Below are 25,824 nucleotides of genomic sequence, written 5' to 3'. Positions count from 1 at the left end.
TAGAAAAAAAGAAAAGAATTTCTGTTCATTAAAAAGTACAGGGAGTTCCCTTGTGGTCCAATGTTTAAGACTCTGGGCTTTGACTGCCAGGCCTGGGTTGGATCCCTGGTTGGAGAATTAAGATCCTGCAAGTCTTGAAGTGTGGCCAAAAAATATGAAGCACAATTAAGGGAAACATTGTCATAAAACAGATAAAGATATCAGCAATTATTTATTCAGCAAAGAATTTGTTTCAACAAAACATAATAAACTAATGAATTAATAGTAAAAAGCCTATTTAAAAGTGAATAAAACTAGGACTTTCCTGGTGTTCCAGAGGTTAAGACTTCATGTTTCCACTGCAGGGGTTAGGGTCAGGGAACTAAGGTCCTGCAAACTGCACAGTGAGGCAAAAAAAAAAAAGAGCTCGATTTCATTAGTCATCAAGGAAATGCAGTGTAGTGATGCCACTATACAGCCAATGAAATTATTAAGACAAAATAAGACAGAAAATACCAACTGTTGGATAGGGAGCAAGTGGAACTCTCATACACTACTATAAAGAGTCATGATGGGACAGCAGTTTGGCAGAATCAATAAAAGTTAAACATATGCATATTTTATGACAAAGCAATTCACTCCTAGGAATATAGTCAATAGAATGCATGCATATATTCACCAAAAGGCTTTCATAAAAATGTCCATAGTAGCACTACATTTATTCTCCTGTTCAGTTCTATACTGTAACATTCCACTGCCCATTAACAATAGAATGGATAGGCAATATGATATATGACAAAACAATAGAACAGATATTGTTAATATATAATTTTAACAATAGAATTTCTGTATTGCGATATATACATACACTGGAAAACAACACTACAATGAGGATGAATAACTATAAGCAAGACTATTGATGAGTCTCATAAACATAATATTAAGAAAAGGAGACCATAAACAAGAGTGTACAACTGTTCCCTGCTCTGTTAGAATGAACTTCCCTCAGAGAAGTGTTCCCTATTTTCTTCTCTGCCTCTCCATGCACTGTTGGATGAGCAGGTCTATCATAGTGTTGAGAGTTCAGTATAAGGACAACACAACACATCTTCAGAATCAGCTTTGTCTGGAAAACGGTGATATTTTGGCAAGAAACAGCAAGTGATGATATGTGAATATCATCTAAGATAGGGAAACTTTGAAATAAGATATGAACAGCAATAAATTAATTAAAATTATATTTCAAATGAGCAATATAACCATGTTGAAGGGTGAGAGTACTGTGTGTGAGAGAAAGAAACACTAATTCAACACAACTAATTCAACAAATGCATAGTCTAACTTTTGAACACACCACTGACATTTCAGTAACAGCAATACTTCCTGTCACCAAGATCTTGGTTTCTAATTACCATTCTCTACCAAAAAGAACCAAGTTTTCTTGGATAGCTGTCATTTCATCTGGGGCAGGATGAGAAATAGAAATTTCCCATCATTTTCCATCGAATGTTCCATTTGTGACAGAAAATAATTATTCTGTCAATGGTTGAAGGTGCTCCCTGGCCAAATTTGAGGAAATTTGAGCATCAAAATAAGTAATGATAATATAGAAGTATAATCTACTGAATATAACAAAAATCTACAAATTCACACTGAAATAAATACATAAATAAAGTAAGAAGAAAAAGCTCTTCCTTGGAGTTTCAGTTCAGTTCAGTTCATTTCAGTAGTTCAGTCTTGTCCGACTCTCCGCGACCCCATGAATCACAGCACACCAGGCCTCCCTATCCATCACCAACTCCCGGAGTTCACTCAAACTCATGTCCACAGAGTCGGTGATGCCATCCAGCCATCTCATTCTCTGTCATCCCTTTCTCCTCCTGCCCCCAATCCCTCCCAGCATCAGAGTCTTTTCCAGTGAGTCAACTCATCGCATGAGGTGGCCAAAGTATTGCAGTTTCAGCTTTAGCATCAGTCCTTCCAATGAACACCCAGGACTGATCTCCTTTAGAATGGACTGGTTGGATCTCCTTGCAGTCCACAGGACTTTCAAGAGTCTTCTCCAACACCACAGTTCAAAAGCATCAATTCTTCGGTGATCAGCTTTCTTCACAGTCCAACTCTCACATCCATACATGACCACGGGAAAAACCATAGCCTTGACTAGACGGACCTTTGTTGGAAAAGTAATGTCTCTGCTTTTTAATATACTATCAAGGTTGGTCATAACTTTCCTTCCAAGGAGCAAGCGTCTTTTAATTTCATGGCTGCAATCACCATCTGCAGTGATTTTGGAGCCTCAAAAATAAAGTCTGACACTGTTTCCACTGTTTTTCCATCTATTTCCCATGAAGTGATGGGACCAGATGCCATGATCTTTGTTTTCTGAATGTTGAGCTTCAAGCCAACATTTTCACTCTCCTCTTTCACTTTCATCAAGAGGCTTTTGAGTTCCTCTTCACTTTCTGCCATAAGGGTAGTGTCATCTGCATATCTGAGGTTATTGATATTTTTCCCGGCAATCTTGATTCCAGCTTGTGCTTCTTCCAGCCCAACGTTCCTCATGATGTACTCTGCATATAAGTTAAATAAGCAAGATGACAATATACAGCCTTTACGTACTCCTTTTCCTATTTGGAACCAGTCTGTTGTTCCATGTACAGTTCTGACTGTTGCTTCCTTGGAGTTTAAAGCTAATTAATAGATTTAGAAGAAATGATGAAAACAGAATCAGCTTTTGACAACTATCAGGAAAAAATCAGCAGTGAATACTAAAACTGAAGAGTGAAAATTTGAGGGATAGCTGTATATTTACAAGCCTCAATGTCCCTGCAAGATATTTATTAAATACAAAGTGAAAATTACTGACTATACCATGGAGACACTACCTTTAACCAAGTGATAAAAATTAAGACAATAAATAGTGGGACAAAGGACATCATGCCCTTTTCACAAGAAGGTATTCAAACAAAAATGCATAATCCAGATGAAGTCATGAGGAAGCATTAGGCAAACCCAAAGTGAGGGACAAAATAAGTAATCTGCACTTTGTAAAAATAGTAATATCATAAAAAAATGAAAAATATTCTAACTCCCCCCAAAACCTTTGTATTATACTATTCCATTTATATCAAACCCTGGAAAATACAAGCAAATGTACAATGATGGAAAGATATTTGCCTGAAGAAAATGGATGCAGGTAGGGTTGTAGAGACTATGAAGGAATTTTGGGGAGTGATGGATTTTGACTGTGGTAATGGTCACACAGTTTATGTACATCATACTTATCAAATTGTATACTTTGAATATGTGCAGTTTATTATATGTCAATTAAAAGAAAATCCCATGGATGGAGGAGCCTGGTAGGCTGCAGTCTGTGGGGTCGCTAAGGGTCGGACACAACTGAGGGACTTCACTTTCACTTTTCACTTTCACACGTTGGAGAAGGAAATGGCAGCCCGCTCCGGTGTTCTTGCCTGGAGAATCCCAGGGACGGGAAGCCTGGTGGGCTTCCGTCTATGGGGTCACACAGAGTCGGACATGACTGAAGTGACTTAGCAGCAGCATCAACAAAGCTGTTTTGAAGCTCAACATTCAGAAAACAAAGATCATGGCATCTGGTCCCATCACTTCATGGGAAATAGATGAGGAAACAGTGGAAACAGTGTCAGACTTTATTTTTGGGGGCTCCAAAATCACTGCAGATGCTGATTGCAGCCATGAAATTAAAAGACGCTTTCTCCTTGGAAGGAAAGTTATGACCAACCTAGATAGCATATTAAAAAGCAAAGACATTACTTTGCCAACAAAGGTCCGTCTAGTCAAGGCTATGGTTTTTCCCGTGGTCATGTATGGATGTGAGAGTTGGACTGTGAAGAAAGCTGATCGCCGAAGAATTGATGCTTTTGAACTGTGGTGTTGGAGAAGACTCTTGAGAGTCCCTTGGACTGCAAGGAGATCCAACCAGCCCATTCTAAAGGAGATCAGTCCTGAGTGTTCATTGGAAGGACTGATGCTAAAGCTGAAACTCCAATACTTTGGTCACCTCATGCGACGACTCACTGGAAAAGACTCTGATGCTGGGAGGGATTGGGGGCAGGAGGAGAAGGGGACGACAGAGAATGAGATGGCTGGATGGCATCACCAGCTCGATGGAGGTGAGTTTGAGTGAACTCCTGGAGTTGGTGATGGACAGGGAGGCCTGGCGTGCTGTGATTCACTCGTCGCAAAGAGTCGGACACGACTGAGCGACTGAACTGAACTGAACTGAAAGTTGTTTTATAAGTCTAAGGAATTACTACAAATTAACAGAGGCCAAAATGATATTTTTTATAGGCCAAATAAAGTCCGTGGGTTAGATAATAACAATGGTTCATTGTTAATTTCATAATTTTGATAATAATATGTGAGAATATACTCGTTTTCAGGAAATTTATTCTCTGGTATGTCAGAATAAAGGAATATCATGTCTATGAAAAACTTAGTCTCAATTAATTCAGAAAAACTATTTATGTGTATGGAGGAGACATATCTGGAAGAGACAGGGCTTCCCTCATAGCTCAGTTGGTAAATCATCTGTCTGTAACGCAGGAGACCTTGGTTTGATTGCTGGGTCAGGAAGATCCCCTGGAGAACAAAATGGCAACCCACTCCAGTATTCTTGCCTAGAGAATCCCATGGACAGAGGAGCCTGGCAGGCTACAGCTCATGGGGTCGCAGGAGTCAGACATGACTTAGCAACTAAACTACCATCATGGAGGAGACAAAAAGAGATAGCACAGGGAAATCTTTTCAGTACTTTCTAATAACCTAAATGGTAAAAGAATCTAAAAGAGAATGGAAGGACTTCTCTGGTGGTCCAGTGGTTAAGACCGTGTGCTTTCACTGCAAAACACATGGGTTGGATCTCTGTTTGGGGAAATAAGAACTCACAAGCTGCATGGGGCAAGCCAAAAAATTAAATTTAAAAAAAGTTAAAAAGAAAAAAAAAGAGTAGATAGATGTATACCTGATTCACTTTACTATACACCAGAAACTAACCCATTTTAAATCAACTATACTCCAATAAAAATTATTTTTAAAAAATTAAAGTAATACAATAAAATGCTAAAAGAATCAAATGTGTAAAGCAGATAGCTAGTGGGAAGCTGCTGTACAACACAGGGAGCTCAGCTCAGTGCTCTCTGTGATGTCCTAGAGGGGTGTAATAGCAGGTGGGGTGCAGAGAGGCTCAAGAGGGAGGAAATACATATTTATTTATAGCTGACTCAGGTCGATGCACAGCAGAAACCACACAACACTGTAAAGCAATCATCCTCCAGTTTCAGGAAATGTTATCATTTGGCTGAAAGATAAACTAAATGCTCAGTACTGTAATCTTTCTATAAATCTGAATTATGCAAAGTAAAAGTTTGTTATGCAGGTCAAGAAGCAACAGAACCGCACATGGAACAATGGACTGGTTCCAAATTGGGAAAGGAATACATCAACGCTGTATACTGTCACCCTGCTTATTTAACTTACATGCAGAGTACATCATTTAAAATCCCAGGCTGCATGAAGCACAAGCTGGAATCAAGATTGCCAGGAGAAATATCAATAACCTCAGAAATGCACATGATACCATCCTTATGGCAGAAAGCCAAGAACTAAAGAGGCTCCTGACGAAAGTGAAAGAGGAGAGTAAAAAAGCTGGCTTAAAACTCAACACTAAAAAAATGAAGACCATGGGTGGGCAGCCCTCAGCTGGACCAGCAGTTGGTGTGGGTTGTGGTGCTGGGAGGTTTACAGGTGCTAGCAAATCTCACCCAGGATGTAGAGTTAGTGGTGTCTAGGTAGTTGGGGGAGAAGTAGGAGGCAGCGGTGAATCACTTATAAATGACTCTGAAGCAGGACCTGGAGGCTAAATTCCAAGATGAGAGAGTGCTGTGCTTTCATGGGTGGCTTCTTTATGAAACAAAGGTACAAAATCTGTTTTGAGAAGTTAGCTGAAACTACTGAGATTTTGGTGATTGGTAGCTTTAGTGAGAGCTACATTTTTCATAGATTTTCAGGTTCATAGTTCCTCATCTTCTCTTTCTTGGTGTCTTACTGCTTGCTGAGTGGATCACATAAAGCATCCTGCCATTCATGTTACTGACCTGCTAAAGACCAGTAGTTGAAAAGAGCATTTGAGAGGAAAGATAGAGGTTTGACTGTGGAAGCAAAATAGCATTGTTAATGATTTGTGAGAAAATACTGCCAAAGTCAGTTTTATTGGCAAATAGTTGGCTTAAAACTCAGCATTCAAAAAACTAAGATCATGGCATCCGGTCCCATCACTTCATGGCAAATAGATGGGAAAACAATGGAAATGGAAACAATGACAAGATTTTCTTTTCTTAAGCTCCAAAATCACTGCAGATGGTGCCTGCAGCCATGAAATTAAAAGATGTTTGCTCCTTGGAAGAAAAGCTATGACAAAGCTAGACAGCATATCACAAAGCAGAGACATTACATTGCTGACAAAGGCCGATATAGTCAAAGGTATGGTTTCTCCAGTAGTCATGTATGAATGTGAGAGTTGGACTCTAAAGAAACCTGAGCGTTGAAGAATTGATGCTTTTGAACGTGGTATTGGAGAAGACTCTTGAGAATCCCTTGGACTGCAAGGAAATCAAACCAGTCAATGCTAGAGGAAATCAGTCCTGAATATCACTGGAAGGACTGATGCTGAGGCTGAAGATCCAGTATTGGACCACCTGATGAAAATAACTGATTCAATGGAAAAAACCCTGGGAAAGATTGAAGGCAGGAGGAGAAGGGGATGACAGAGGATGAGATGGTTGGATGGCATCACTGACTCGATGGACATGAGTTTAAGCAAGCTCTGGAAGTTTGTGATGGACAGGGAGGCCTGGTGTGCTGCAGTCCATGGGGTCGCAAAGAGCTGGACATGACTGAGTGACTGAACTGAACTGAAAAGATTTTTATGTTTTTAGAAATAAAGAATGTGGTGCTTAGGAGAGTGTGAGCAATAGCCAATATATTCATTCATTCCTTAACAAATACTAGTATTTCCACCCTGACAGACCTTGACCACAGTGGCCACACTTGCTTGTCAGAGCAAGTCTACAGAAATAAAACACACACTGTCTAAATTTCTAAACCTGATTATTTAAGTTACAAATATATTCTTTTCATTCAATTAAAAAGTATTTACTTTGTACCCATCACTGTAACAAGGCTAGAATGCACAAGAAAAAGTTCCCTGGAAGTAAACCTGAGGAACGTGGACAGATACAGGTGTTGCGCAGGAAAGGGTGAGTGAACGGGTAGGGTTTTGTCAGGCAGGGAAAAGGAAGAATAGGTACCATGAGCATGAATATGGAGACAGGACCATGCACAGTGAGCCTGGGGAAGCAGAAGCAGCTGGATACAGCTGAAAGTTCAAGTATAATGTAAGAAGTGACATACAACAAGACAGAAGCGGTCAGTGATGTCAGGATCCTAAAGATTCCATATTCCATGCTAAGGAATCTAGGCTTCACCTATAATTGGAAGACGCTATTTTCCATTGGAGAAGGCAATGGCAACCCACTCCGGTACTCTTGCCTGGAAAATCCCATGGGTGGAGGAGCCTGGTAGACTGCAGTCCATGGCGTCGCTAAGAGCTGAACATGACTGAGCGACTTCACTTTCCCTTTTCACTTTCATGCATTGGAGAAGGAAATGGCAACCCACTCCAGCGTTCTTGCCTGGAGAATCCCAGGAACGGGGGAGCCTGGTGGGCTGCCATCTATGGGGTCGCACAGGGTCGGACACAACTGAAGCAACTTAGCAGCAGCAGCATTTTCCATTGTTTTGAGTGAGATGAATCCCATATACAGAAAAGCACTAATTGGATTAAGAAAGAAAACTTGAGTTGCACCTAAGGAGAGCTTGTTGTTCAACATCCTGACTTCCCAGCTGGCTGGTATGTTCATCCCAGAATAGAAATGCCATAAATACTTGCCAATAATAAAGAGAAAGTTGAAATTGTCCCAGTAAGAGATAAATGCCTCAACAGCTGGAGCAAAGCAAATGGAGAGATAGGAGTGCGCCTATCTTGTAGATAAGAGATAACTAGAAGAATGAGAGAAAGGCCATTAAAGATGACTGAATTTTCCATTTGGGGTGACCATGTAGATTTAAACAATTGAACCAAATGTGTAATGCCAGAAGAGGAGCAAGTTTAGAAATGAGCAAATGTGTTTACACCTAAAGGAGATCAATCCTGGGTGTGCATTGGAAGGAGTGATGCTAAAACTGAAACTGCAATACTTTGGCCACCTCATGCGACCAGTTGACTCACTGGAAAAGACTCTGATGCTGGGAAAGGTTGGGGGCGGGAGGAGAAGGGGACGACAGAGAATGAGATGGCTGGATGGCATCACCGACTCGATGGACATGAGTTTGAGTGAACTCCGGGAGTTGGTGATAGACAGGGAGGCCTGGCGTGCTGTGATTCTTGGGGTCGCGGAGAGTCGGACACGACTGAGCGACTGAACTGAACTGAACTGAACTGAACCTTTGGCAACAATGAAATTTGGCAATGTTACAAATCAGGAGCTTACAAGTGAGATCTTTCTGTTACAAAATTATTGCTACAAAGTGTTTTAAAGATAAGTTTGTAAGCTATTAAGTTACTGGCCACATTTTGATCTGCTCCCACATGTGTGAAGTGAGAAGTAAAGATTATTCATTGCAGTAAGGTTTGTAATAACAAAGTATTTTAAAAACACCTTAAATGTGTGACTTCCCTGGTGGTCCAGTGGTAAAGACTTCTCACTCCCAATACAGGGGGTCTGGGTTCAATCCCTGGTCAGAGAACTAGATCTCACCTGACACAACTGTTTGCATGCTGCAGCTAAAGATCCTGCTTGCCACAACTAAGACCCATCAAAGCCAGATAAATAATAAATAAATAAATATTTAAAACAAAATACCTTAAATTTCATTGATACACAAGGGTTTAAATGTCTGATCTCTTGTTTATAATGGCTTAGTCAAACAGGAAGTCAGCATTTTTGAACAGATAATGTAAGTCCAGAATGAAATAGAAAAGGTTGACTGAATTTAAGTTCATAATATTTTAATCTGTTCTACTATACTCATATTCATAGTAGACTCAAAAAATTTCAAGTGAGTAATCTAAAAATCATAAAACACCATAGTTGACAGGTATTTTAATTTAAGCAAGTTTGAGTATTAACCAAGCTCCATAAAATTCCTTTAAACAAAGTCTAAGTCAATGAATACTTTGACTACCTTAGTTTTGTAACTGTAATAATGAGTGTTTTTATGTATATATCACTTTGGACTTTACATTTTCAATTTTTGATTACCATTGAATCCCAACAATCCTGTGAGATATGTAGAGCAAGTGGAAATCACCTGCCAAAAGTTGAAGTGAAAATTCTATTATCATTCTACCTCCAAGGCAAACTTTCAAGATAAAAGATAGAGACAGTTTTATTCTCTCAAAAGAAAAGAAGTTTATTTCCTCTGGTTCCTCAGGATGCAAGGCATTTAGTGACTTTGTTCCACTCCTAGTTTTTAAAAATGTAGCTTTCAAAATAAGACACACTAAAATAAGGCACAGTGGAAATCTTTCCAAAACGACATTTCATACAATTTCCCTATTCTCCATCAAAACCTATGATGGAAAAACTTTATGTTCTAGCTTTCTGAGACAAATTCTAAAAATAAGCTAATGTATCACTCAGTGTGCAAGACATGCTTCAGGTTGTTCCTCAAATTCCTATAGATAACTCAAAGCAACATTTTACCAAAGCAAAAGAAAGTGATACTGAAGCACACTATCTCCACATGGATTTCCCTGGTGGTCCAGTGGTTGAGAATCCACTTGCCAGTGGATGTGACAAGGGTTCAATCCTTGGTCCAGGAAGATTCCACATGCCATGCAGCAATTAAGGCTAAGTGCTACAACTACTGAAGCTGGCGCACTCTATAGTCCCTGCTCACTGCAACTAGAAAAAGCCTGCATGCAGCAACGAATACCCAGCACACCAAAACAGAACAAATTTTTAAAAATTTATTTTAAAAAATAGTCTCCACAGATCATTCTACCAGTCTTCACAGGTGTCCCCAGCCCTTTGGGTATTTGCTTACCTCCAAAGACACAATGACGGATGGCTTCTTTTTCAGTTCCTCACATTTCCTCTTCTTACAGATCTGATGGCTGTTCTTTCTATTCTTACAGTAAGTACATTCACCACAATTGGTCTTCTGCTGGCAGGGCTCACAGACCCCACATCGTTTTCGTTTCTTCTTTTCCAAGGTAGGTAGCAGAGTTGTGTAGGAAGGAGAAGAGGTACTAGCAAGTGGCACTGGCCTAGACACCACTGTGGTGTTGACGTCAACCATGCTGGTGGTGCTGATCTGGGAGCTCCCTCCTTCCAATGTGCTGGGACTCACCAGGGAGAGTTGGGCAATGCCCTGTGGAGCTGGCTGGAGTCCTTTCTCAGGGGCTAATGTGAAGCCCTGAGTGTGAGCTGGCAGAAAGCTTATATGAACCTTCTTCTCATTTTCCATATCGTTCATAGGTATTACAGGAGGTACTAAAATTATCTCTGAGTTTGATGATGGTTGAGGAGTGTGACCTGAGCCCAAAGGCAAAATCTGCATAGTGTCCGGGACCTCAAGCCCAGATGAAACGATGCCCTGGGGCTTGGGCCATGCTGGGAGAGCATTACAGGTAGCAACTGGGTTAAGAGGGGCAGGAAGAAAGATAGGTGGGTCTGAGGCAGTACCACCACCCATACCAAGGACCTGTTGATTTAAGATAGCACCAAAGACCTCTCCTTGGACTGGAATAGCACCAGGAATCTCTGGTGGGTCTGGAGTCTCACCCAAAGGCTCTCCATGAACTGGGTTAGCACCAGGAACTTCCCATTGATGTGGGACAGCACTAAAGGCCTGTCCTAGGACAGGGGTGGTATCAGGAACTTCCTGTTGACCTGGGGTAGCTTTGAGTACCTCTTGATGATCTGGTTTAGCACCAAGGGTTTCTTGTTCTGAACCTGCCAAAAGGAGTTTTATTAATGAGGTAGGATATATTGACCCACCAATAGACAAACAGTTTCTAAGGTCCAATGCAGGTACAACCTTATTAAAGCTGGAGGTGGGGCAGCAATCATGTTCACTTTTGATGGGATCCAGGTAAGAATCAGACAGCTTAAGAGATTCTACTCGTGAACCCAAATCTTCTAACTGAATGCTGGGGTTTCCTTCAGAGGTAACCTTGAGGGCTGCTCTTTGGAGCAAAGGAACACAGACAGTGTCCTGAGCAAACATTCTAGGGGAATCACTGATATTATTCAATGTCTCTCTAGAGAATAGTCCTTCTCCACCACATATCCCTTCCAGTGACCCAGAAAGAATCTCTGCTGCAGGGTCACTAGGAGGAGAGCAAATTATTTTGGAATCCTTGACTCCTTGGGACCAATACTGGGCTGTCTCTTGGCTCTTGTCTTTAATGAAAGATGCATTTTTTATGCCAATTAGCTTCTCTATATCAGGGGGTACTGGGGGGTCTTGCATTGGGACTGAATCATTTTCTGAGTGTTTTACTCCCATGTCTGTAAGTACCTTATGATCACACTCAAGTTGCTTTCCTAGATTCTTAGGTGGTGGAACTTTCTTGGGTCTGGCTATGACCACTGGGGGCTGGGAGAGTCGTCTACTAAGAGAGGTGCTTCGCAGAGCCATTGTAAACCCATTGCAAGTTAAGGACTCTGGGTTCTGAAAAAGAACCTCGGTCCTATCCAAATTCATTCGTGCTGCTCCAGCTCTTGTCAGAAGGCTTCTGACTGGCACAGTCAGTTTGGGTTCTGTTTTTTTCTTAACATCTCTTTCTTGCACGAATTGCTTCAATTTTCCAGGGCTCACAGTCTTGACAGTTGCCACATTTTTGTTGGCTGGCTTAGATCCCTTCTTCAGTTGGTTGTTTTTCCTTTTGTTTAGATCTTCCCTCCTGACTAATTTGGAAGGTCTTGCGTGGCGAGATCGAGACATAACTACGAAGTAGGAAAATCTGAAAGGGCACGAGGGACAGAGTCATTGGTCCTTTGGAAAGTCTCACTTCAGAGGAGAATCTTCATGCACCATGGTTGTGCTCAGTTGCACGAGGTTTTGGTCTGAAATAAAAAAACATTGGCAATGAGTCTTTTTTCTATGCAGTCTCTCATTTGAAATAGAATATTTAAACTTCCCTGGAGTTATAGTAGATAAGAATCTGGCTGCCAGTGCAAGGGACACAGGTTTGATCCCTGGTCTGGTAAGATTCCACATGCTTTGGAGCAACTAATCCTATGTACCACAACTACTGAGCCCAAATTCTAGAATCCATATGCTGCAACTATTGAGCCTGTGTGCCTAGAGCCCATGATCCAAAATAAAAGAAGACACCCATTGAGAAGTCTGTGCACTTCGAGAAGAGTAGTCCCTGCTTGCTGAAACTAGAGAGAGCTTGTGAGTAGCAACAAAGATCCAGCACAACCAAAAGAATGTTTAAAAAAGAAATGGAATATTCACTGCTGCTGCTGCTGCTGCTAAGTCGCTTCAGTCGTGTCCAACTCTGTGTGACCCCATAGACGGCAGCCCACCAGGCTCCCCAGTCCCCGGGATTCTCCAGGCAAGAACACTGGAGTGGGTTGCCATTTCCTTCTCCAATGTGTGAAAGTGAAAAGTGAAACTGAAGTCGCTCAGTCTTGTCCGACTAGTAGCGACCCCATGGACTGTAGCCCACCAGGCTCCTCTGTCCATGGGATTTTCTAGGCAAGAGTACTGGAGTGGCTTGCCATCACTAGCAATTATTAATTAAACTTAAGAAACTGATCATATTTGCTACAAAACAAAAGTATAATAGACACAAAACATACTAAAGTACCCTTTAAACCTTGGATTCACAAATAAAGCTCCTTTAATTTCTGTGACGATTAGGTTAATGAAATTCTTTGAATAAGCTAAGCATGGGGGTTTCTTTAAATTAGAAGCCACAACTACTGTAGTTACAAGTAGTTTAAAGCTCAAATCTAATCTTTACAAATGTGAATACTGGAAAGTTACCTCTCTGTCTCTTAGTTCCCCAACCAGGTGGCGAGGGGAGGAACCAGGGCCACAGCAGTGAAAGCACAAAATCCTAACTACTGGACCACCAGGGAATTCCCCAAAAGTTATCTCTTATACCCTTTTCTCAGCTCATCATTACCCAAGCAGGGTAAATCTTTTGGACAGTAAAGCTGCTAAAGCCAGAGGAAGAAGAGGCTTACATTATCCAAGAAACTCTACTCCTTGGAGATCCAATAGTATTAATAACATATTTCAATTAACAACCTAAATTTTCAGATATGTTTCTAATAAGCAGTCATGTTTAAAAAACAAATTGAAAAAAAAATAAAAAATAAAAAACAAGTTGACTATATGAGGATCTTTTATCTAGCTTGTTGCACTTTTTCTATTTCATATTTGGTGCTCCAATAGTACCCCACTCCAGTACTCTTGCCTGGAAAATCCCATGGACGGAGGAGCCTGGAAGGCTGCAGTCCATGGGGTCGCAAAGAGTCAGCCACGACTGAGAGACTTCACTTTTACTTTTCACTTTCATGCATTGGAGAAGGCAATGGCAGCCCACTCCAGTGTTCTTGCCTGGAGAATCCCAGGGACAGGGGAGCCTGGTGGGCTGCCATCTATGGGGTCGCACAGAGTCGGACACAACTGAAGCAACTTAGCAGCAGCAGCAGCTCCCATTTCACTTGGTTTATGTTTTCCAATTTCTCCATCTCTTCTTTTTTTTAATATTCTTTTTCAAGCCTTTAACAAGCATAGTAGAAAAGCTCTTGTGTATATATATATGTATATATATATAAATTATACATGTATATCTTTTAGAAAACTTATGAATTTTTACCTAATAAATTTATAACATTTTGAGTCCAGTTGTTTGACTTAGCATAAATAGAATGCTAGATTTCTAATTTAAAATAGACACGCAGCAAACAACAAAAGTTTACTGTATAGCATAGGAAACTATAGCCAATATCATATAATAATCTGTAATGGAAAATAACTTCAAAAATAATGTGTATACATATAACTGAACCATGAAAAAAGAATTCTACTTTTTGAAAGTTAGTAATGTTTATATTTTTGCCAGTTTTTCTAAATGTTCTATGGACATCTAATAGCAACATATGAGATACAAAATTTTAAATATATTTGTGTAGGATATAAGATTAATATAAATAGAAATCTATTATATTTAAATTATTAATGACATCATTCAAGATACTCCTCTTCTCATTTTTTTCTACAACTGATAAAAATATTCTCAGAGAAATGTTAATATGTTTCATTATGATTATACATATATTTATTTTCCCTTGTTTTTCTTCTTATTTAGCTTTATTTATCTTTGTTTCTTTGTTGTTAGGTGTCTAGTGGCTTACGAAGTTTATCTTCTTTGTGAATTGTACTTTTTATCATTAAAAATATTCATTTAAAAATAAATACATTTAATTAAGAATCTACAAATTTTGAGTTGTATACATGCACACAAAAACAGCATAAAATCTGGGGAGTTAGTATCACCAGATTAGGTTACAAATAGAACTCATGGGTCCACAAATATCTGAGTACCTCCTCAGTATAAGGAAGGCATTGTCATGGGGACTGTCCACATCCAGAAATGATGTCCCTCTTTCTTCCTTCACCCAACTTAATCCAAAGACTGCTGGTTCTAGGTTCTCCTTGGTGGTCCAGTAGCTAAGACTCTGCACTGTCAATGCAGGGGGCCAACATTTGATCCCTAGTCAGAGAACTAGATCCCACATGCTGTAACTAAGAGTCTGAAAGCTACAACTAAAGATCCCACATGCTGCAAGTAAGACCCAGTGCAGCCAAATAAGTAGATAAATATTAAAATTCCAAAGAAACAAAGATGGCTGGTTCTAAAGCTCTTCTACCAAGGGTTCCAAAATTTTCATGCTGAATATCTAAGCAAAGAAATTGGAAATAAAGAGAAAATGAGATAATACAACAATAAAGAACAATAAATCAAGCAACTGTTATTTGAAAGTTCAGAAAAGAGAAAATGAAAGGGGACTGGCCAAGAGCCATCATCAAATTGCACTTTTGTCTCCTCAAATGGCCCGACCCTGACCTCAAAGAGATGGGAATACCAGACCACCTGACCTGCCTCTTGAGAAATCTGTATGCAGGTCAGGAAGCAACAGTTAGAACTGGACATGGAACAACAGACTGGTTCCAAATAGGAAAAGGAGTACATCAAGGCTGTATATTGTCACCCTGCTTATTTAACTTATATGCAGAGTACATTATGAGAAACAGTGGGCTGGAGAAAGCACAAGCTGGAATCAAGATTGCTGGGAGAAATATCAATAACCTCAGATATGCAGATGACACCACCCTTATGGCAGAAAGTGAAGAGGAACTAAAGAGCCTCTTGATGAAAGTGAAAGAGGAGAGTGAAAAAGTTGGCTTAAAGCTCAACATTCAGAAAACAAAGATTATGGCATCTAGTCCCATCACTTCATGGGAAATAGATGGGGAAACAATGGAAACAGTGGCTGACTTTATTTTTCTGGGCTCCAAAATCACTGCAGATGGTGATTGCAGCCATGAAATTAAAAGACCGTTACTCCTTGGAAGGAAAGTTATGACCAACCTAGACAGCATATTAAAAAGCAGAGACATTACTTTGCCAACAAAGGTCCGTCTAGTCAAGGCTATGGTTTTTCCAGTGGTCATGTATGGAGAAGGCAATGGCAAGCCACTCCAGTACTCTTGCCTAGAAAATCCCATGGATGGAGGAGCCTGGTAGGCTGCAGTCCATGGGGTCGCTAAGGGTCGGACACGACTGAGCAACTTCACTTTCACTTTTCACTTTCACACATTGGAGAAGGAAATGGCAACCCACTCCAGTGTTCTTGCCTGGAGAATCCCAGGGACAGGGCTGCCTGGTGGGCTGCCATGTATGGGGTCACACAGAGTCAGACACGACTGAAGTGACTTAGCAGCAGCATGTATGGATGTGAGAGTTGGACTATAAAGAAAGCTGAGCACAGAAGAATTGATGCCTTTGAACTGTGGTGTTGGAGAAGACTCTTGAGAGTCCCTTGGACAGCAAGGAGATCCAACCAGTCCACCCTAAAGGAGATCAGTCCTGGGTGTCCATTGGAAGGATTGATGTTGAAGCTGAAACTCCAACACTTTGGCCACCTGATGCTGACTCATTTGAAAAGACCCTGATGCTGGGAAAGATTGAGGGCAGGAGGAGAACGGGACGACAAAGGATGGGATGGTTAAATGGCATCACTGACTCAACAGACATGGGTTTGGGTAAACTCTGGGAGTTGATGTTGGACAGGGAGGCCTGGAGTGCTGCGGTTCATAGGGTCGCAAAAAGTCGGACACGACTGAGCCACTGAACTGAACTGAACCGAACCAAGTGATCATCAGTCTGTGGCGAAATGAGAAAAAAAAGAGAGGCTGAGTACACCTGAAACTAACACAACATTGTAAATCAACCAGTGAAAAAGTGAAAGTGTTGGTCTCTTTGTCATGTCCCGACTCTGCGATCCCGTGGACTGTAGCCTGCCAGGCTCCTCTGTCCATGAAATTCTTCAGGCAATAATACTTGAGTGAGTTGCCATTTCCTTCTCCAGGGGATCTTCCCCCACCCAAGGACTGAACCCGGATCTCCTGCATTGCAGGCAGATTCTTTCCTATCTAAGCCACCAGGGAAACCCAAATCAACTATACTTCAATTTTAAAAATAAAGAAGTAAAAAAAGGCATGTAAAGTTTTTCCTAAGTCTGAATTAATTTAATTAATGTCTTCCTTTTTCTCTCATTAAAATTTCCTTTCTAAATATATAGAGTGCTTCCCTGGTATCTCAGTGGTGGCGGCCAATGCAGGAGACATGGGTTCGATCCCTGGTCTGATAGGATCCCACATGTCTCGCAGCAACTGAGCCTGTTGCCACAACTATTGAGCCTGTGATCTAGGGCCCAAGAGTCACAACTACTGAGCCCATGAGCAGCAGCTACTGAAGCCTGCTCACCCTAGAGCCTGGGTTCCCGACAAGAGAAGCCACAATAATGAGAATTCCTAGCACCACAGCTAGAGAGTAGCCCCCCTTCCTACAACTAGAGAAAAAGCCAAACAGCAATGAAGACCCATTCTTAAATTCCTAAATAAATAAAATTTATTTAAATAAATAAATTTTTAAAATTTAAAGTTTATTCTTAAATAAGTAAAATTTATTTAAAAAGTAGAGAATTCCCTGGTGGTCCAGTGGTTAGGACTATGTACTTCCATTGCAAAGGGAAGAGGTTGCATCCCTAGTCTGGGAGGTAAGATCCTGCAAGTTGCATGGCCAAAATAAAAATTTTAAAAAGTAATAAAAGTCCTTTTTTTGTGAAAAGGTGGATATAGGTTTTTTGTTTTCTTTTAAAATTATTATCTGGCACAGTAAAAATTTGACAGTCCTCTACCATCCTCAAATTTTGGTTTTGTTTTGGTTGTACTTTTTTGATCCAGGTAATCCTGGGGTACACTGTTTGGTTTTGTGGCTAGAGATGGTGTTGCATTAGAAAACCCTCAGTTTTAAGCTGTGATCACCAGCTGTGTCCTTCATTTAACAGGAGTCAAGTTTCCTGTGTTTGAAACGAGGTTGTTTGGGGGGACCAATGGGCTTCTCTGGGGAAAACCTAGTGGTAATGGTTTCATCCTTTTGATATCTGAGGTAAGAACAAAGACTTTGAAAGTAGATGTGGGTTCAGTTTCTAGATCAAAAACATTATCAGCCATGTGATTTTGACAAATTCCTTGGTCTCTCTATTCCTCAGTTTACTTATGTATATTAGAATAAGAAGCATAATAAGAACTTTCCTAGTGGTCCAGTGGTTAAGACTGCACACATTCAATGCAGGGGTCATGGGTCTGATTCCTGATCAGGGAAATAAGATTCCACATGCCTTGGGGTAGAGGAGGAAACAAAAGCATAACAGTACTGACTTTACTGGGTTACTAAGAGAATAAAATGAGATGATATATGTAAAGGCTTAGCACAGAGCTTGCATACAACAAATGTTTTATAAATGAGAGCTTTAAAAAAAAAGTCTGCCTACACTCCAACATACAAAAAAAAAAAAAGAGAGAGAAAATAAGTTTAATAGTAGTTATCATTATTATAGAACCAATTTAATCCTCAGTCTGCCATATCCTGCAAAACAATATCTAATTCTTTTTTTCTGTCTTCAACTAACACACTGTAGGCCTCACACTATAATAAAAGATCTCAGAGCACAACATTTAGAGTCAAAGCACTGAGCCTTTAAGAAAGATTTTTAAAATAGACATTAGCGATAACATTAACCACAATAAAAACAGCATTTTGATAAATCTGTGCTAAATACAAATACTAGGCTAAATACAAATCCACTTGAATTTCTGGCATTTAAGCTTACAGTTTTTCCTCTTTTCTTAAAAAAAAAAAGTTTGGCTACACTAGCTCTTTTGCTGTGAAAAGCTATAGGATATTTTCCCCAAAGACCACTGGTTTTCACACCACCATTTTTAGAAAACAAAGACATTCCAATTCTAATCTCTAGAAAGTCAGCAATCTTTATAAGGATGTATTTTCAGATAACAAAAAGCAATCCACCCCATTCACTAGAAATTCAGAAATTCAACGATATCGGTATAAGCATACTTTATGTCTTATATCAGGATTACATGGTTAAAAATTATTAGGGACATATAATCTAAGTACTGCAATCAGTCATGAAAATTAAAATTTTTATGCTGAGGCAAGTAATCTGTATATGCCAGAGGGTGTCATGGGATCTGCTTTTGAAAGCAGTTTATAACTTGATCTCTGTCTTATATATTCTTTTATATTTTTTTAATGGAAGTGCTTTAGAAATTCAGACTTGTAATTAAGATAATGTTTACCATTCAAACCTTATCTCCTGAAAAAGAGCCTGTCAAGGAAATGGAAAAGGTATGAGCAACATGGACTGTAAAGATGTGGCCTCTTTAAATGGTAACAGCCTTTTTATGAGATCCTGAAAGAGGCCAATGACCCCTAAAAACCCAACTGCAGGAAAGAAACCACTGGGTACCACTCAGCCAGAGAAACAATCAGAAACAAAATAAGGACTCCCACAAGATCTTAATTTTATCACCCTTGGCTCCACTGTTGAAGTGTAACCCCTTTTGTGATAAACTAAGTTATCCCCAGGGCTGAACTCTGAGAAAAGAGGCAGTAAGCTTTTTCTGAAATTTGGGGGGTGGGGGAAAGGGAGGGAACCTATTCTATTATATAGATTCATATTTAAATATGGAATTTTCTACACATCTTATTTTCCTTATTAATTTATAAACATTAAATGCTTTATTTCCTTTTTTGGGTGCTTTATTTTTTATAGAGTATTTAAGTCATAGAAAAATACATTTACAATTGAATACTAATTCCACTTCCGTTTTTCATTTCTGACGAAAACTGACATTTCAGTATTTCTCAAAAATCCACTTTATTGTAAAGTATATTCAAGAGTCTGAGTGCATGGAGGTAGCTACAGGATAACATGAATGGAACAGAAAATAAGAGAATAATGTCCTTGTTATCAAACATATATAGTAGGTCCCAGAGGGGGCCTACATGCAATTAATTGATACTATCTGGTGAGCCCTTATTTTCCTGGAGGAGAAAATAAAGCAAAATGAAACAAACAAGCAAAACTTCCAACAACTGTAGGATGCAAAGCATCACTTGGTTAACTAGTATTTTCACCAGAGGTCATCAAGATTCCCCAATCCATAATAATTCCCCCCCCCCCAAAGTGTTCTTGTGACATAAGGGACTGGAGTTGGAGTAGTACATGAGATCTAAACATTACTGCCCAGGAGATAAGGGTCAACTTATAATTTGAAACATGAAAAGAGATTCTACCCCCAAATAGAAAATCGAAGGTTACAGAGAAAGTGGAAAAGAGGCTAGATCAGGTCCCAGGGCCTATGTATGTATCTGTTAATTATTCACACATAATTTAAACATATCTAACCAAATTGATCAATAAACAGGATCAGACTTCTGCCTCAGTATTATTTGAGTTTACTAAGTAGTCTTTCCCTAAACAGCCTTAAAAAGTGGGGGAGGGAGAAGCAAAAACAATTTCTGATGCAATCACCTTGCCTAGAAACTGAAAAGCTGTCTTCCGAAACTGTATCAGTTGTCTGTAAAGGACAATATTGACAGTACTGTGATAGAAAAATCTTCTCCCACCTACATCCCTCCTCCTTCTGGATCTCCCAGTCCCCTGGGCAGGAAGTGGCTGAACTGATGTAACCATCCAGCCCACATGTCAATTTAAAATTATACTGCAATCCTTCCCACCACCAGCAGTGGCCAAAAAAGTGGTGAGTATTTGCATAGAGCTAGTTTTGAAAGAAACTGATTTCATAGTCACTCCATTCAGCGTCTTAGAATTTAAAGGCTACTGCACTTGACTGAGAAATACAAGACTTAAAAAAACAGCATTTCTTTTTAAAGGGCACCACTTCGATTAGTTTCCTCCAGTAACTAAGTTCTGAAGGAAGAGGAGGTGGGCGGGCTGCTTGTAGTTCCTAGATAGTTTTCCACCACAGGAAGTGTGAGAGCTCTCCGCACATGGAAAGACTCTGGAGGGAAACTCACTAGAATGCCAGCAGATTTAGTCAAAGGCTCCTTCCATATGTAAAACACCCTTGCTGCCCTGCAGAGAGCAAGGGGGGAAAAAGCCAAAAAGGGCCACAGAAAGGAAAGGGATAAGTTAAAATGGAAAGAGAATGACCCCGCCAATAACAAGAAAAGCATAAAACATGTTGAGAAGCAGAGGGAAAAGCAGAAGGAAGAAAATGTCTAAAAAGGAGGGGGGAAAAAAAGCAAAAAAGTAGAGGAAGGGGGAAGAAACATGTAGCAATAAAGCTAGAATATAAAAGACAACTGGATCAAAACACAAGACTAAAGTTAGAAAGATGGAGGGGTGGGAAAAGAGAAACTTGAAGAGTAGAGGGAAGGAAAAAGACAGAGGCAAAGAAGAAGGTGGGGGGAGGGGAGGGACCAACAAGATAAAGAAGACTGGAGGAGGAAGGGAACAAAGGGCAGGGAGAGGTGATCCAAAACCCCAACCCATCACTTCCAGAAGACTAGGGCTGGGAGCCACAGTCAGCCCTCGGTTAAACGGCAAGCGGCGATCCAGGAGTGCTTAATGTGAACTACTAGTCTTTGCAAAGAGATAGGGGCAGTGGATACTAATAACTCTCATGCTTGATTCTGAAGTTTAGTTGAAATCATAACATGGTTTTAAACAGTGTCATACATTGACAACTAAGCTAATTAAGATCTCTTAACTGGGGAGTGAGGGCACTTGGGTTTCAACCTGTGTAACCAACGCAAACCAGTAAAATCAGGAAATTCACTCAAAATCAACGTTACCTGAGGCTTTTAGTTCTTAGAAACAACGCTGACTAATCCCCAAACCTCTCCTTATCTGCATACCCGCCTTGTTTAATTGTACGCATAAATTCCTAATATGTCTTAAAAAGCTCTCGCCCTAACCGGTTCACCAGCACATTTTCCAAACTCATTTTGGCATCCTGAGTGAGGCCTAAGGAGGCCGACATTTTTTATTTCACTTTATAACACTGAGGAGAGGGGGAGGTGGAAAGGATGGGCACTTTTAGGTTCAGAGCGGACCTGAGGTTGCTGCCCTGCAGCGCCGCCCTTAACAGGGCTGGGTGCAGCGCTCAGCGCACTCCGCCGGCACTAGACTGTGCACCTAATCGACTCCTCGCTCAAAGTCTTGAAACACTTTTCAAACATGTATTCATAAACTGATCATTACTGTATTATGCAGTTCATTTTGTGCTCAAGAGTGGAGCCGGGGAGTAGGAAGAAGCCGTGCGCGAGTTGGGGCTGGGGAAAGACTCCCAGTTCAAGTAATATTTATTCTCTTGTTGATACATTAATTTTTCTTGGGTCAGGAATGCCCAATTTGTGTTCCCCATTTCAGTGGGAGGTGTACCGTGACGGGCCAGCAACCTCCCGGCCGCTTTCCGTAGGGACTGCGCGCAGCCCTTAGCAGCTGAATCGCTTTGGGAGTGTGGGTGAGAGGGAGGGACGGGAGAGGAGAGGGAGAGAGACCCAGCCCAGTCTCTTCCCGACACGTGAAGTGGCGGCGGTCCCTGGCACCCCCAGACCCGGCCCCTCACGTGCCGTCCGAAGTGTCCCGGCACCCAGCTCCGCACGTCTCCCACCCTCGGGCCCCACGCCAGTATTCCGCGCTAGGGATGCGACGGCAAGCCGGCGCTTTCGGCGGCCGAGTGGCGCCCGTGAGGGTTTTTAGAAGGCCATTTTGACAGAACACTATTCTATTCCCTACTCCCTTCCTCCCCGACCCGCGGAACTCCGGGTCAACCTCTGGCAAGCCTCTCCTACTACCTCCACTCCAAAAGTTTCGTCCCCGAAGCCTCCTCCCCGAAAAGCTCAGGGAAGGCAAGTGCCAAATGTTCTCCCAACGAACTGGCCCGCTGTGTTAGCACGGGGGAGGAAGAAAACTTCGTTTGGGGGTACACTTGAGTGTGGGACAGCCCGGGTTCCACACCCGAAACTTGCCCGAACTCTTCGCTCTCCTCCGCCCGAGGCGCTCGGACCTCCGTTTCTCCTCTGAGGGGCGTCGGTCACGGGCACAGTCGGGGGACCCCCCTCCCAAAGCCACGCTTGCCCTCCCCCAATCCTCCAGGTTCCAGCGGAGCCCGGGGTCCTAGCCCGGGGCGCTCGACTCTCCCCACCCGGCGTCCCAGCCCGGCCTCGGGGCTGGCGGCCGCGTCCTCCGGCCGGGAGCATTGTTTACCACCCGCAACAAAAGCGCCCCAAGCGGCCCTGGGTGGGGGGTCGCCGCGGGGAGTGGGCCCATCCCTGCGACCCCCGCGACCCCGCGGACTCGGAACCCCGGCCCACGTCCAGCCCCAGCCGCGCACTGCCCTTCGCAACCCCTTCCGGCCTCCGCGTGTGGCTCCCCAGACCCCTGCCCTCTGTCCCTCTCCCAGCTCACCACTGGCCCCCTCAGGCTCCGAGGGCTGCGCGCGTCCCCCCGGCTCCAAGCCCGCACCAGCCCTCGGGGAAACTTTCCAACTTGCGATTGTCCCCACAACTTCGGAGTCAAGGGCCCCGGCGGGCGCGAGGGGCGCGGGAGGGCCCCGGGAGGACACCTACCGGCTGCCTGGCAGGGTCAGGGCCCGAGCCCCCGGGGTGGGCGGCTGCTTCCCAAAGGTCCACAGCGCAGAGGCAGGTAGAGCTGCATGACTGGGGCGGGGCAGGGGGGCGTCCGGGGGGGCAGACCCGGGAGCAGAGGGCCCAGCGGCTGCGCGCACAAAGCGGCGCGGGAGCGGACTGCGCTGCCACTCCCCGCCAGGTCAGCCCCCCGGAGCAGCACTGTCTCCCCAGGACAGACCTCAGGGAGTGAAGCTGGGGCTCTGCCTTCCCTGGACCCTGCTCTGCTGAGCGAGAGGCAAAACGCGAGCTGGATTTCCCCAAACTGGAGCAGGACTCCCCTCTGGACCCTTATCCCTCCCCTTGGCCCTCTTCTCTCCCAATCATTTTTTTTTAAAGGTCAAAGGAGAGTATTGGAGAGGGAAAACGTTATCAAGATCTTGTCGTGACCTTTTTTTTTTTTTTTTTAACGACGTACTCTCGGGCTGAGAAAAAAGTTTTGGGGTCTCTGAATTGAATGTTTATAGATACGTTAATGGGGATGTGAGGTCAGAGATGCCACCATTGAGCAATATTTGGGTCGCCAACAATGGAAAACCGCCCTCAGTACCTTAGAGAGAAGCCAGAGAAGGGTTGTGTTCCCTTGACTCAGAGCTTGATGTCTGCAAGGGTCATCATAACATTTTTGTTAGTTATTTGCCTTTGTACCTTGGCGGTATTCACTTTAGGGATGAAGAAGGCACAGGAATAAATAAGTTTTCATCATTAAGAGGCATAACCAGTAGCAATATACCAAAACTAAGACTGAATGGGGCTTCCAGCAGACAGTTATTAAACAGACATGGGAATCTAGATCTTTAATGGAGTCACAGTGGTAAGAAACATAGAAATCATTCCTCCCAGATCAAATTTCAATGGAAGGGAAAAGACTACTTCTATTGCCTTCCACACCATTCTATCCTTATCCTGCACATAATTTTTATTCTTTGTTATACCTGCTTTAATAAACATAACCAGACTGTTCTTTTGAGAAAGATTCCTAACCTTTCTCACTGATTGATTCATTCAAATTTATTCTTGAGCTAGGAGCTGGGCATAGAGTTTAATGCAATTTGCTTCCTACCCAGGAGGAGCACACATTCCAGGTTTGCAAGCAGAGCAAACTAATGGCTCCACTGCAGTATTTTCAGGGCTGCAGTCAGATAAATACCTTGATTGGAGAAAGAAATGTGGTTTTTAAAATAAAACTTACCTGCAAAAATGCCACTCTTCTCAATGTTTCCAAAAGCCTAATTGTCAGTATCTTGTCAGAAACAATCTCCTAGGACTGAAATGAAAAGAATGTTGGGAGAGTTTGACTCAAAACTTAATTTTTTTAAAGAACAAAGGGAGAAAGGCTATCATGAACTAGCAATATCCTGGCTTTTGTCAATTAATTGAAATGATTTACTTAAAAAGGTATTGAGGGGCTTCCCTGCTGGTCCAGTGGCTAAGACTCCGCGCTTCCATTGCAGGGGCTAGGGTTCGATCCCTGGTCAGGGAACTAGATTCCCTGTACTATTACAAAGATCAAATATCCCACATGTCGCAGCCAAATAAATTATTTAAAAAAGAAAAAGGAAAAAAAGCTATTGAGATGGAAAAATCACACAAAGATATAGAGAAATGGCCAAGGCAATGCTTATTCTCTTCGTTTCATAAACATTATCTGAGTCCATACCATGTGCCAGGCACAGTTTCGTACTTTGGGGAAACAGCAGGAAGCAAACTGAAACCTCTTCTTCAGTGGTGCTTGCATTCGATAATGGAGTGGGGGCAAGGAAAATAAAAGCTGGAAAGCAAATACACACAGTGTGTCAGATGGTGATGGTGAGAGTGGGAAGGGGGAGAAGGAGGGTAGGGGACACTGAATCCTGGGGAAAGCTGCAATTTTAAATCCAGCAATCAGCTCATGGAATAGATCTGAAAGAGATTAGGGAGGAAGCTGGAGGGGATTTTATGCTTAGGAAGGAGCAAATGCAAAGGCCCTGAAGGTGGGTTTGTATCTGTGGTGACAAAACAATTTCACAGTATTTCACAATGGTAGAAAATTGGAAACTGGAACTTCCTGGTGGCCCAGTGGTTAAGACTCCACTGCAGGGAATGCATGTTTGATCCCTAGTCAGGGAACTAAAATTCCACATGCCATGTCCAAAAAATAAAATTAAATTAAAAAACCAGAAATTGAGTAAGAGTCCATTAAAAACAAAGGAAAAAACAGGATAGATAGCTTCCAATGACCAAGTCTGAGATAATTTTGAGTTTGGAAAAGAGGTTTAGCTTGGAAAAGCAAATTTGAAAGTCATCAGCATATAGATGACAATGAAAGTCACCTTGGTATCTGAGACTTAAAACATAGCCCTAGAAACATCTGGTTCATTTGAACCTGTTAGAAAAGGGGTCTGATAATTATAACAGAAAATAAAGGTTGAATAAATTGTGTGAAACTAAACAATAACATGAGGTATCTACCCAAACAGAAGAAA

The 25,824-nt window shown here is 41.9% G+C and overlaps 1 protein-coding gene across 2 annotated transcripts in view; it reads right to left on the bottom strand.

Annotated features, from left to right (window-relative positions):
* TET1 (tet methylcytosine dioxygenase 1) overlaps nucleotides 1-23,524 on the bottom strand; it is a 147,865-nt gene extending 124,341 nt beyond the window's left edge. For both annotated transcript variants that reach the window (XM_055425598.2, XM_055425599.2), the window contains exons 1-2: nucleotides 23,303-23,524; nucleotides 10,132-12,158 (exon numbers count right to left, since the gene is read on the bottom strand). In XM_055425598.2, the coding sequence (XP_055281573.2) occupies nucleotides 10,132-12,036 (1,905 nt within the window). In that variant the 5' untranslated portion in view covers nucleotides 12,037-12,158; nucleotides 23,303-23,524. The remainder of the gene's footprint in view (nucleotides 1-10,131; nucleotides 12,159-23,302) is intronic.
* Nucleotides 23,525-25,824: the final 2,300 nt, after the last annotated feature.

Source organism: Moschus berezovskii, chromosome 12 (assembly GCF_049115385.1).
Source record: "Moschus berezovskii isolate FMDL1 chromosome 12, NW_MosBer_1.0, whole genome shotgun sequence".
Classification (NCBI taxonomy): domain Eukaryota; kingdom Metazoa; phylum Chordata; class Mammalia; order Artiodactyla; family Moschidae; genus Moschus; species Moschus berezovskii.
Note: the sequence above shows the minus strand (reverse complement) of the source record. Positions and strands in the feature narration are given on the sequence as shown.